General features: G+C 32.6%; 1 protein-coding gene across 1 annotated transcript; it reads right to left on the bottom strand.

Annotated features, from left to right (window-relative positions):
* Positions 1-345: 345 nt before the first annotated feature.
* Positions 346-12661, bottom strand: LOC140055242 (uncharacterized). The gene is made up of 7 exons (XM_072100525.1): positions 12579-12661; positions 9254-9399; positions 4546-4610; positions 3007-3044; positions 2809-2888; positions 2632-2694; positions 346-2537 (listed from the first exon to the last, which is right to left on the bottom strand). The coding sequence occupies exons 1-7, from the start codon at positions 12637-12639 to the stop codon at positions 2433-2435; spliced, it is 558 nt and encodes a 185-aa protein (XP_071956626.1). The 5' UTR covers positions 12640-12661; the 3' UTR covers positions 346-2432.
* Between the last annotated feature and the right edge of the window lie 2602 nt (positions 12662-15263).

Genomic DNA, 15263 nt, shown 5'->3' with positions numbered 1-15263 from the left:
ACCATCATCATCATAAACATCATCATTACCAACACCATCATCGTCATCAACACCATCATCGTCATCAACATCGTCATCAACACCATCATCATTATCAACACCATCATCATCATCGTCATCAACACCAACATCATCATCAACATCATTATATCCTATCACCAACATCATCATCAAAAACGTCATCATCAACAACATCGTCGTTATCCTCATCATCAATATCGTCATCATCATTAACAACATCCTCAACATCAACAACGTCACCATCAACAATATCATGGGCCAAAGTGACTTTTTTATACAATGATATACTTTCAAAATACTGTAATATGTAAAATGGTATTCCTTAAAACATTTAAATATATCTTTTATTAATCGCAAACAAAAACACAACAAATATATTTCTAAAATGTCTACATGCATACAGTATTTAAATATTACACATTCTACATTTACAGCACCTTTGAACACAATTCCCCAAATTGTCATTTAATTTGGCTCTATTTCAGATCCATTCTTTTTATCACTGTAAATTCTACTTAAAAAAAACCTATATAAATAAAAAGAAAAAAATGAAAAATGCAGTGAAAAGAGAAGACACAAAGAAATGTTCCAATTATCAAGTCAATCAAAACTTTAGACTGAAAAGCTTATGTTAATTGTAATGTAACCATCCTATTGTTTTAAAATATTCTGACAGCAGTATACTTCTAATAGTGATAACGTTTACCAAGAGCATCTTTCACATCTGCAAAAAGTAACTTCTAACCAGGTTTGCATAGTGTGAAGACAATTTGTGGAAAATCTCCTGAGATTTCAAAAAAGACCAAATGAGAGGACTTTTGTTCTGAGATGTCCCGAGATGTTACTGCACGCGCGCATGTGTTGACCGGGAATTAAAGTGACCAATCGTAGTGATCAAATAGCATCACTATGAGTGAGTGAGTGGCCGAGCGGTTAAGACAGTGGAACCGTAATCACGTAGCTATAACATCGGCAGGGGTTCGAGGCTCAATCACTTCATGGTTCTGGTGGTAGAACGAGTCTTCTCGGATAAGGACTATAAACCGTAGGTCCAGTGTACACAACTTGCTCGTGTGCACTTTAAAGAACCTAGTACATCTTTCGAGACGAGTAGGGGGTTACCCCGGTGTATTAGTACATCACAGCCACTGATCACCAACTGGACCCTCTGGGAGATCAGTCTTTGACTGAAGAGGTCACCCAGTATAAAGATAAAACAAACAAACAAACAAACAAAGTTTTCTCTTGAGATTTCTCACGGTTGCGTATGTGTGTATAAAACGTGCAATAAATCTGGAGATCAAACCTGGTTACAACTTGTACATAATCTATACACCATCATTTACTATACATGTATATAGATTATTTGATTGAGTGTACAATCTTAATTATGGTTCCTTGTACATAATCTATACACCATCATTTACTATAGATTATTTGATTGAGTGTACAATCTTAATTATGATTCCTTGTACATAATCTATACACCATCATTTACTATAGATTATTTGATTGAGTGTACAATCTTAATTATGGTTCCTTGTACATAATCTATACACCATCATATACATCTATATAGATTATTTGATTGAGTGTACAATCTTAATTATGGTTCCTTGTAAATAATCTATACACCATCATTTACTATAGATTATTTGATTGAGTGTACAATCTTAATTATGGTTCCTTGTACATAATCTATACATCATCATTTACTATAGATTATTTGATTGAGTGTACAATCTTAATTATGGTTCCTTGTACATAATCTATACACCATCATTTACTATAGATTATTTGATTGAGTGTACAATCTTAATTATGGTTCCTTGTACATAATCTATACACCATCATATACATATATATAGATTATTTGATTGAGTGTACAATCTTAATTATGGTTCCTTGTACATAATCTATACACCATCATATACATATATATAGATTATTTGATTGAGTGTACAATCTTAATTATGGTTCCTTGTACATAATCTATACACCATCATTTACTATACATATATATAGATTATTTGATTGAGTGTAAAATCTTAATTATGGTTCCATGTATATAATCTATACACCATCATTTACTATACATGTATATAGATTATTTGATTGAGTGTACAATCTTAATTATGGTTACTATTCTTTGAAATGGAAATATAAAAGTTGTGTAAATGTGTGCATTTTGAGGTACAACAACCACCCTAGTATGAAAACACACTAATACTACAGGATTTACATTTAATAATGAAAGACATTTAGGTACAATCTATATTAAATAATTACATTATACAAACAAAAAAAACATCACAGTGTATTTCACAGTGCTATCGCCAGAGTGGATGTCACAGTACCATCACCAGAGTGAATGTCACAGTGCCATCACCAGAGTGAATGTCACAGTGCCATCACCAGAGTGGATGCCGTTTGAACATGCCTTTCCATTGTACTTGTTCAGCTTCACTCATCCTTTTGTTCAAGAATTTCATTTTTTCATTTAGTTCGTTCACTTCCTAAAAACACAATAATTATATTTTTTTTAAAACTATCATTTGAGCACTTTTTATTACTTTTTATGAGTCAATTATAATTGTCTTATAATCTTACCTTATCAATCTTATCCTGCCTTTTATTTCTCAATTCTGGTGCACAACTTTCTAATGCTTCAATCTGATTGATTAAACAAACATTATGAATAGAGTATAATAATGACGTATACTCAAGCTGTATATATAATATATATTTATTTTGAATATAAGGTATAATTAAAAATACTAAACTTACACGTTTGACCATGTTTTCCATTCTTTCCTTTAGAGCTTCATTATAATCTGGTAGCTTAACAGACCTAGGCTTTGGTTTCACTAAAATAAAACACATATATACAGTACAGTACTTAATTTGCAATATAAGTTTACCAAGTGCTGTACTGTACTCTAAACAAAAATAAAATGTATATTAATTCACCTAATTTGAACTTACCATGTTGATACCTACGAACTACTTGAACCTCATATGGCCTGAAAGTAACACAGTATAAACATTGAAAAATAATAATTACTATATTTATTACTATAAGTATTGTACTTAGTATTTATAAAAATAATATAGTGTATTCTGGGGTGGATTAAGGACTTAAATTAAACATACGCTAACATACAATAATATAGTGTATTCTGGGGTGGATTAAGGACTTAAATTAAACATACGCTAACATACAATAATATAGTGTATTCTGGGGTGGATTAAGGACTTAAATTAAACATACGCTAACATACAATAATATAGTGTATTCTGGGGTGGATTAAGGACTTAAATTAAACATACGCTAACATACAATAATATAGTGTATTCTGGGGTGGATTAAGGACTTAAATTAAACATACGCTAACATAAAATAATATAGTGTATTCTGGGGTGGATTAAGGACTTAAATTAAACATACGCTAACATACAATAATATAGTGTATTCTGGGGTGGATTAAGGACTTAAATTAAACATACGCTAACATACAATAATATAGTGTATTCTGGGGTGGATTAAGGACTTAAATTAAACATACGCTAACATAAAATAATATAGTGTATTCTGGGGTGGATTAAGGACTTAAATTAAACATACGCTAACATACAATAATATAGTGTATTCTGGGGTGGATTAAGGACTTAAATTAAACATACGCTAACATACAATAATATAGTGTATTCTGGGGTGGATTAAGGACTTAAATTAAACATACGCTAACATACAATAATATAGTGTATTCTGGGGTGGATTAAGGACTTAAATTAAACATACGCTAACATACAATAATATAGTGTATTCTGGGGTGGATTAAGGACTTAAATTAAACATACGCTAACATAAAATAATATAGTGTATTCTGGGGTGGATTAAGGACTTAAATTAAACATACGCTAACATACAATAATATAGTGTATTCTGGGGTGGATTAAGGACTTAAATTAAACATACGCTAACATACAATAATATAGTGTATTCTGGGGTGGATTAAGGACTTAAATTAAACATACGCTAACATACAATAATATAGTGTATTCTGGGGTGGATTAAGGACTTAAATTAAACATACGCTAACATACAATAATATAGTGTATTCTGGGGTGGATTAAGGACTTAAATTAAACATACGCTAACATACAATAATATAGTGTATTCTGGGGTGGATTAAGGACTTAAATTAAACATACGCTAACATACAATAATATAGTGTATTCTGGGGTGGATTAAGGACTTAAATTAAACATACGCTAACATACAATAATCGGTCAAAAATAGATATAAAATAGTAGTGCTAGGTTTTGGATCCACCTCTGGTATTTCAAGTTCAATTTATTCACACAAAGCAATTACTATAATATATATGACATTATGGTTATCCATGTGTCTGGAGAAACCAAATAAACTCTAAAGCGCTTTAAGATCACAGCATACAAAAGCTTCATAGACAAACAATTATACATAGACTACAAAGAGAATTCAAATAAAATAATACATACATGTGTTTGGTGTTTGGAGTAACAAAGCCATTTATAGGTATAAGTGATCCGCGTTTATTCCTCAACTGTAAGTAAACAATTAAACAGATTATTTGAATGAGACTGCTGAAAGTGATCTACCAACACTATACAAATTAAACAGAATATTTGAATGAGACTGCTGAAAGTGATCTACCATACAGTGTTCAAATTAAACAGATTATTTGATTGAGACTGCTGAAAGTGATCTACCATACAGTGTACAAATTAAACAGATTATTTGAATGAGACTGCTGAAAGTGATCTACCATACAGTGTTCAAATTAAACAGATTATTTGATTGAGACTGCTGAAAGTGATCTACCAAACAGTGTACAAATTAAACAGAATATTTGAATGAGACTGCTGAAAGTGATTTACCATACAGTGTACAAATTAAACAGAATATTTGAATGAGACTGCTGAAAGTGATCTACCAGTGTACAAATTAAACAGATTATTTGAATGAGACTGCTGAAAGTGATCTACAAACAGTATACAAATTAAACAGAATATTTGAATGAGACTGCTGAAAGTGATTTACCATACAGTGTACAAATTAAACAGAATATTTGAATGAGACTGCTGAAAGTGATCTACAAACAGTGTTCAAATTAAACAGATTATTTGAATGAGACTGCTGAAAGTGATCTACAAACAGTGTACAAATTAAAAAGATTATTTGAATGAGACTGCTGAAAGTGATCTACCATACAGTGTACAAATTAAACAGAATATTTGAATGAGACTTCTGAAAGTGATCTACAAACAGTATACAAATTAAACAGAATATTTGAATTTGACTGCTGAAAGTGATTTACCATACAGTGTACAAATTAAACAGAATATTTGAATGAGACTGCTGAAAGTGATCTACCATACAGTGTTCAAATTAAACAGATTATTTGATTGAGACTGCTGAAAGTGATCTACCAAACAGTGTACAAATTAAACAGAATATTTGAATGAGACTGCTGAAAGTGATCTACCAACAGTGTACAAATTAAAAAGAATATTTGAATGAGACTGCTGAAAGTGATCTACCATACAGTGTACAAATTAAACAGAATATTTGAATGAGACTGCTGAAAGTGATCTACCATACAGTGTACAAATAAATTAAACAGATTATTTGAATGAGACTGCTGAAAGTGATTTACCATACAGTGTACAAATTAAACAGATTATTTGAATGAGACTGCTGAAAGTGATTTACCATACAGTGTACAAATTAAAAAGAATATTTGAATGAGACTGCTGAAAGTGATCTACCAACAGTATACAAATTAAACAGAATATTTGAATTTGACTGCTGAAAGTGATTTACCATACAGTGTACAAATTAAACAGATTATTTGAATGAGACTGCTGAAAGTGATCTACCATGTACAGTGTACAAATAAATTAAACAGATTATTTGAATGAGACTGCTGAAAGTGATCTACCAAACAGTATACAAATTAAACAGATTATTTGAATGAGACTGCTGAAAGTGATCTACCATGTACAGTGTACAAATAAATTAAACAGATTATTTGAATGAGACTGCTGAAAGTGATTTACCATACAGTGTACAAATTAAACAGATTATTTGAATGAGACTGCTGAAAGTGATTTACCATACAGTGTACAAATTAAAAAGAATATTTGAATGAGACTGCTGAAAGTGATCTACCAAACAGTATACAAATTAAACAGAATATTTGAATTTGACTGCTGAAAGTGATTTACCATACAGTGTACAAATTAAACAGATTATTTGAATGAGACTGCTGAAAGTGATCTACCATACAGTGTACAAATTAAACAGATTATTTGAATGAGACTGCTGAAAGTGATCTACAAACAGTGTACAAATTAAACAGATTATTTGAATGAGACTGCTGAAAGTGATCTACAAACAGTGTACAAATTAAACAGATTATTTGAATGAGACTGCTGAAAGTGATCTACAAACAGTGTACAAATTAAACAGATTATTTGAATGAGACTGCTGAAAGTGATCTACCATACAGTGTACAAATTAAACAGATTATTTGAATGAGACTGCTGAAAGTGATCTACAAACAGTGTACAAATTAAACAGAATATTTGAATGAGACTGCTGAAAGTGATCTACCATACAGTGTACAAATTAAACAGAATATTTGAATGAGACTGCTGAAAGTGATCTACAAACAGTGTACAAATTAAACAGATTATTTGAATGAGACTGCTGAAAGTGATCTACCATACAGTGTACAAATTAAACAGAATATTTGAATTTGACTGCTGAAAGTGATCTACAAACAGTGTACAAATTAAACAGATTATTTGAATGAGACTGCTGAAAGTGATCTACCATACAGTGTACAAATTAAACAGATTATTTGAATGAGACTGCTGAAAGTGATCTACAAACAGTGTACAAATTAAACAGATTATTTGAATGAGACTGCTGAAAGTGATCTACCATACAGTGTACAAATTAAACAGAATATTTGAATGAGACTGCTGAAAGTGATCTACCAAACAGTGTACAAATTAAACAGAATATTTGAATGAGACTGCTGAAAGTGATCTACCAAACAGTGTACAAATTAAACAGAATATTTGAATGAGACTGCTGAAAGTGATCTACCATGTACAGTGTACAAATAAATTAAACAGATTATTTGAATGAGACTGCTGAAAGTGATCTACCATACAGTGTACAAATTAAACAAATTATTTGAATGAGACTGCTGAAAGTGATCTACCATACAGTGTACAAATTAAACAGAATATTTGAATGAGACTGCTGAAAGTGATTTACCATACAGTGTACAAATTAAACAGATTATTTGAATGAGACTGCTGAAAGTGATCTACCATACAGTGTACAAATTAAACAGATTATTTGAATGAGACTGCTGAAAGTGATTTACCATACAGTGTACAAATTAAACAGATTATTTGAATGAGACTGCTGAAAGTGATCTACCATACAGTGTACAAATTAAACAGATTATTTGAATGAGACTGCTGAAAGTGATCTACCATACAGTGTACAAATTAAACAGATTATTTGAATGAGACTGCTGAAAGTGATCTACCATACAGTGTACAAATTAAACAGATTATTTGAATGAGACTGCTGAAAGTGATCTACCATACAGTGTACAAATTAAACAGATTATTTGAATGAGACTGCTGAAAGTGATCTACCATACAGTGTACAAATTAAACAGAATATTTGAATGAGACTGCTGAAAGTGATCTACCATACAGTGTACAAATTAAACAGATTATTTGAATGAGACTGCTGAAAGTGATCTACCATACAGTGTACAAATTAAAAAGAATATTTGAATGAGACTGCTGAAAGTGATCTACAAACAGTGTACAAATTAAACAGATTATTTGAATGAGACTGCTGAAAGTGATCTACAAACAGTGTACAAATTAAACAGATTATTTGAATGAGACTGCTGAAAGTGATCTACCAACAGTGTACAAATTAAACAGAATATTTGAATGAGACTGCTGAAAGTGATCTACCAACAGTGTACAAATTAAACAGATTATTTGAATGAGACTGCTGAAAGTGATCTACAAACAGTGTACAAATTTAACAGATTATTTGAATGAGACTGCTGAAACTTAAAGTGATTTACCATACAGTGTACAAATTAAACAGATTATTTGAATGAGACTGCTGAAAGTGATCTACAAACAGTGTACAAATTAAACAGATTATTTGAATGAGACTGCTGAAAGTGATCTACAAACAGTGTACAAATTAAACAGATTATTTGAATGAGACTGCTGAAAGTGATCTACAAACAGTGTACAAATTAAACAGATTATTTGAATGAGACTGCTGAAAGTGATCTACCATACAGTGTACAAATTAAACAGATTATTTGAATGAGACTGCTGAAAGTGATCTACAAACAGTGTACAAATTAAACAGATTATTTGAATGAGACTGCTGAAAGTGATCTACCAACAGTGTACAAATTAAACAGAATATTTGAATGAGACTGCTGAAAGTGATCTACAAACAGTGTACAAATTAAACAGATTATTTGAATGAGACTGCTGAAAGTGATCTACAAACAGTGTACAAATTAAACAGATTATTTGAATGAGACTGCTGAAAGTGATCTACCATACAGTGTACAAATTAAACAGAATATTTGAATGAGACTGCTGAAAGTGATCTACCATACAGTGTACAAATTAAACAGAATATTTGAATGAGACTGCTGAAAGTGATCTACCATACAGTGTACAAATTAAACAGATTATTTGAATGAGACTGCTGAAAGTGATCTACCAAACAGTGTACAAATTAAACAGAATATTTGAATGAGACTGCTGAAAGTGATCTACAAACAGTGTACAAATTAAACAGATTATTTGAATGAGACTGCTGAAAGTGATCTACCAACAGTATACAAATTAAACAGAATATTTGAATGAGACTGCTGAAAGTGATCTACCATACAGTGTACAAATTTCAGCTCAACACAATGTAGTCAGAAATTCTTATCAAGTGCACTTTGGATTGTATTTGGAATTATGGCCTTCACATTAATGAAGCATTTTTAATTAGTAATAATACCAGTTCTTTCTACAGTACTACTGTGTTGTAGCAAGCTACTGTAAATCTTGCATAGTGATTTTAGCTTTGTTGTTGCTTTTGAAAATAAGGTGTTTAAAATACCTTAATAATTAAATGTTGATTATCGACATTACAGGCTTTCCTGAAAGCATTTTGTACTTCCGTGCAACTATCCATTATGCTGAATAAAACAGCAACTGGATTCTTGTCCTTATTAACTTCTGTTACTTCATTATGTTCAGTGTCATCTGTAAAATTAAATTTTCATTAACAAAACGTTATGTATTTAGTAGGAGTACACAAAGGAAATGATAAACAGTGATATGGTCATAACTTACAGTAATAGGCCTATATTACTAGTAGGCCTATCTTATCCATCAGTCAGGCCACTAAAAAAATAATATTGAATTATAATTGATATTCAGCAAAGAAATACAATTATTATGGCATTTGGCGCGCCATACCCGGCGGACGAAATGAACCTGTCATCATTTTTTCCCTTCTTGGCATTTCATGAATTTGGGCGTTTCATATCAGGCGGCCGAATTGACTAGTAGCCGGCCAAAATTGGAAATGCACATCACTCGGCGCTAGTTCCGTTTCGCACTCTTATCTGTCGTGTGACCAACCTGGCCGAATACAGATCACTCCGGCCGCGCTTCAATCCGGCCGCGATTCATTCCGGCCGCGATTCATTCCGGCCGCAGCTATGGAGCGCCCAATGAGTCTTTTACAACCGAGACACGTTTTTTTGTAGAGAATCAAAATAAACATTTGTAATCATACAGTATATTTTTTCTCTTTCAGGATCACAACAACATCACAAGTGTTTTAAATTAGGTCTAATGCTAAAACAAAATAATTTATGTGTTGTATCCAATTAAATGTAATAGGCTAGTATAATTGTAATGTGATTAATTAATGTAATTTATTGCAATGTACCATATGTCATAATATTATGTTTATCATATATAAATTAAAATATAAAATTATTGTAAATTGGACTGTACAAAAATAATATATTAATTCTTGATACAATTCCAGGTAACATTAATTACACGGATATTTGATTATTTGAAATAAATTAATATTGTAAATATTGTTATTATTAACTATAACAAACATCAATAATAATTGATTATTTGAAATAAATAAATTAATATTTTACATATTGTTATCAACTATAATTAGTAAGTATGGGTACTGGCAAGATAAAGTGTTATAAAAATAAGGGTTTTAACAAATGTTTAATGTTAATAAATGTAAAGCTATAAAAATAAACGCCGTGGCTAAAGATACGGTACCGTATTCTAACTTCTGTTTACTAAAGGTACGGTAAAATTGCATTACGTCATAACCAGCCAATACGTACGTGTGTGACGTCATCGTATAAGGACTTTGGATTTTTTCATATCGCGAAAACAGTGATCAACCGCATTTTCTTTATGCTTCATTTATCGCTATTATTGCTGTCGTGTGTGACAAAAACTAAATGTAGCCTACGTCTGTTATTATTATTATTATTGAAAAGCCAAAACATGTTGATTTTAATTCTAGAATACAAAAAACCGTTTCAAAAGAGGCCTAGGCCTACTTACTACGTACTCTAACCTCATTATTATGAGTTTGTTTGTGTAGGGAAAGCGATGCCAGGCTGGGGCCAGCTGCATGTGTGCGCTGATTTCTGTGACTCAGACCTGGGGCTACTGTCTAAAAATCATAGTATTTGAGGGCCCCTTTATTGTCCGCACTTGCTTGTTGTTTATGGTCACCATTGTAAACAAAGTTTAATAAAAAATATAGGCCTAAAGGCCATTTGCAATAAAAATAAAACCCTCATCAGCGCACACACACTCATGCAGCCTGGCACCGCCGACAGGAATTCTCTACATACAACCAAAGAATATATATCACAAGAATGAGTATTCCGCGATTTTCCCTGTAACAGTAATATTGTCCATGTGGTAGGGCGCCGCCATAAGTGTGGATGTATCTGGGATGTATACAACTTTTTGTGACGGTTTCAATAATCAAAGGCTAGACCACCGGTAGTATTTTCATGATAAAAAATGTTATCAACTACATGCCAACATCATGTTAAATACTATTTGGATATTTAATTGTTCGTTTTATGCAATTTATTTAGTAAAAACTGCCGTATAAACAGTTTGCTTTATTAACCGGGCGCTACGATAGCGTGACCGGGCGTGTTGGTGTTTACGCGTTTTCACGAAGGATTGTTTAATAATATTCCTATATTTAACTTGTTTCTGGTAAAACAAATAAATGTTAATAACATTTAACATTTTGTCCTATTAATAACATGTATTTTATACTAATTTATATCATAAAAACAATACTTATTTTACCGGGCGTAGAGTAGTACACGACAATGGTAAAGAATAGGCCGTGCTGAGTAACGATTCATTGATTTTTGGTGTTGCTGTGTTAGGCCTTTTTGTGAACTAACTTAGCATGTTAGTAAATAATTGTCTGTAAAAGTGAACGTACACTAGTTTGTTAATAAATATGTATTATAAAATAGTTTACAATTGCAAAAACTATTATCATAATTCTATTTAATGTGACATGTATAATATCTATTAAATCAAGTCTTATTTAGTATGTATACATCCGCCCTTATGAGGGCGGGCATCACTCACTGGAGCTCTCTGTTACAAATTTCTCATGCAATAATCGCGGAATACTCATTCTTGTGATATATATTCTTTGATACAACAGACGCGATATGAAAAAAAAAATCAAAAGTCCTTATACGATGACGTCACACACGTACCAACACCCCATTGGCTGATTATGACGTAATGCAATTTTACCGTACCTTTAGTAAACAGAAGTTAGAATACGGTACCGTATCTTTAGCCACAGCGAAAAATAAATGTACATAGAAAGAAATTAAATATTGTTATTCAAGCATTAATTAGACGGGTATTTGATTATTATTTTATTATTGAATTTAATTAAGTTAAGTTTAGTTTGAAAGAAAAAGCAGTTCCAACTTCTTTGAATGTTATTGTTAATGAAAAAAGTAAAATTGTTGCTAATAAATATTCAACTAGGCCTAGTTCCATTTAAATTCACCAAGAATTTGTTATAACCATGGAGTAATACTCCATGTTATAACACTGAATAGTATAGAAAACGCGTCGTAGATATGGGCGCTCCATACTAACGGCCCCTTTGCACAGGAAGTCGAATTTAATAGCGGCCGGAGTGCATACCATCGCGCTAAACTGATACGGCGGCCGGAGTGAAGCGCGGCCGGAGTGATCGGCTACCACCTGGCCTAGCCTATGTTCTTTTGGAGATCCGTTCTTTTTTGTGCTGCTGGATAATATTTATTATTTATTGTAGCGTTACCCTACATTACCACAGCCAGATGACAGTCAGTATTACAATACAATACCTTTTAAATCTTGCCTGTTTACAATAACCCAACATCTACGTTCCTTGCCTTCAGTTGCCATTTTGTTTTGTTTACGGTTACGTTACGCCCCCAACGTACGTTCATAAATAAAAAACTTGTTTTAGTTGCTACTGTAGCTGCCTTTTCTACTAAAGGTGAGAATTGCCAAATGCATGTTTCCCAGACATGAAATTAATACTAGGCCTATATCCTCCTCAACAATTGTTTAAAAATAACAAAAAATGTACAGTACAATGATTCACAATTCAAACTTACAATTTCTCCAACCACGTGGCAATATTCCATCCTTTCACTGAAAAAAAGAAATGTTAGTTATGACTAGATCAAAAATCTTAAACAATAAACGCACAACATTATAGATCTGTAGATTTTAAAGTTCTCAATTACCTTGGTAGAAATGCAGATCTTTATCTTAATTTTGATGACCTTATCAATTAGATTTGAATTAATATTAATCTCCTTTAAACAAGGTCAAAACCACTCCTTTTAAGAAGGGAATTATATATGATTAAGCATGAAATGTTGATATTATTCTTGATAACACATAATTATGAATTATAGATATTTCATTTTATATTTATCAGGGTATAGGGGGTGGGGAGTTGTACACAAGAACAGTTCATGGAATAGAATCAGCAGAAAAAATAGTCAATAGTTCTTGTTTAAAGATCAACAATTGTATTTCTATGGCAAAATACAATAGCAACATGAATTGAAATATTTTATTAATACTGGGCGACCTCTTCAGTCAAAGACTGGTCTCCCAGAGGGCCCAGTTATGATCAGTTACTGTGATGTACTAGTACACCGGGTAACCCCCTACTTATCTCAAAAGATGTACTAGGTTCTTTAAAGTGCGTATGAGCTAGACCTCTTCAGTCAAAGACTGGTCTCCCAGAGGGCCCAGTTATGATCAGTTACTGTGATGTACTAGTACACCGGGTAACCCCCTACTCATCTCAAAAGATGTACTAGGTTCTTTAAAGTGCGTATGAGCTAGACCTCTTCAGTCAAAGACTGGTCTCCAAAAGGGCCCAGTTATGATCAGTTACTGTGATGTACTAGTACACCGGGTAACCCCCTACTCATCTCAAAAGATGTACTAGGTTCTTTAAAGTGCGTATGAGCTAGACCTCTTCAGTCAAAGATTGGTCTCCCAGAGATCCCAGTTATGATCAGTTACTGTGATGTACTAGTACACCGGGTAACCCCCTACTCATCTCAAAAGATGTACTAGGTTCTTTAAAGTGCGTATGAGCTAGACCTCTTCAGTCAAAGACTGGTCTCCCAGAGGGCCCAGTTATGATCAGTTACTGTGATGTACTAGTACACCGGGTAACCCCCTACTCATCTCAAAAGATGTACTAGGTTCTTTAAAGTGCGTATGAGCTAGACCTCTTCAGTCAAAGATTGGTCTCCCAGAGGGCCCAGTTATGATCAGTGGATGATCCGGAGTGTCTAACAGTTCAATATATGACAACACCTGATCGTCAGATTTACTCATCTTAATTATTGGATCTCTAAAACTTTTAACTTTTGTAACATTACCTGAAAAAAAAAAAACCATTTAAAGTCTTCGTTTTTTAAAATGATATAAATCGATCACCATTTGGATCAATTGTTTAATAAATCCACAAAACTTACGAAAAATTGGCTTTGGAATTGGGAAGAATTCGCCATAGTTGTTGTTAAATATCCTGGCCACTTCTTGAGTCATTTCCAAGTGCTGTTTTGGTCATCACCAACAGGAACATGTGTTGACTGTGTCACAGATTTCAAGATTGTCAGTCACAAGGAGTATAAGCAAGCAAGTACTCAAGAACAACTGATATGATGATGCTTTTTTCTTGTCTGAAAAACTTTAGCCTAGACAAATAAAACCTGATTAACCACACAATAAGGTAAAGCTAATTATAATAATATAAATTTATATAAATAGGTCTATATTGATGGATTCTTAAATGTATTAAAATAAATAGAGAGGCACTATGTTCTTGGTCCTCTCACATTTTTTTGTGGTTGTTACACTAATGTATCATACAGTTTGTCTGAAATAAAATTGAATAACCACACCATGAAATATATGATTCCTACATTTAGAATATTATGTAATGAGCAGGCACTGCAAAGTTACTGTTTTGTTAGTCATGTGACTGGACGAACAGCCAATCAGGTAAACCCTTAATTTTCCTTCATCTATGGCAACTAATTTATTCTTCAAAATGCTGTTCCACCATGGTTCTGAAATGTTGTCATTTATTGTCTTATTTAATTTTAAAATTCTGAGTGATATACCAAAAGAAAAGGCTTCCCATCCCTGCTGTATCCTCTGCAATTTGTTTCCTCGCAACAAATCATTTTATATTATAGCATGTCAGTTTTTTGGACAGTGCACCCCACAGAAAACCAAATTGCATTAAGGAGATCTGTTTTAATAAAGCCTGGATCGTCCTAGCCCATGTAATTTGGCTTTGACAGGGATGATTGAAACCAGGGGCGGATTGCTATAAAACAGTCTTAACTGATAGTGTTAACTCCCCGATTAAAGCCGGCTTTATCAGATAGATGGTCTTATATAGCCACCCCTGTTAGACCATTGCCATAAAACAGTCTTAACTAAGATCGCCTAAAGTAAATTGAGCTTGTACAGTAACAAATTGAGGG

The sequence above is a fragment of the Antedon mediterranea genome, chromosome 7 (assembly GCF_964355755.1).
Source record: "Antedon mediterranea chromosome 7, ecAntMedi1.1, whole genome shotgun sequence".
Taxonomy (NCBI): domain Eukaryota; kingdom Metazoa; phylum Echinodermata; class Crinoidea; order Comatulida; family Antedonidae; genus Antedon; species Antedon mediterranea.
Note: the sequence above shows the minus strand (reverse complement) of the source record. Positions and strands in the feature narration are given on the sequence as shown.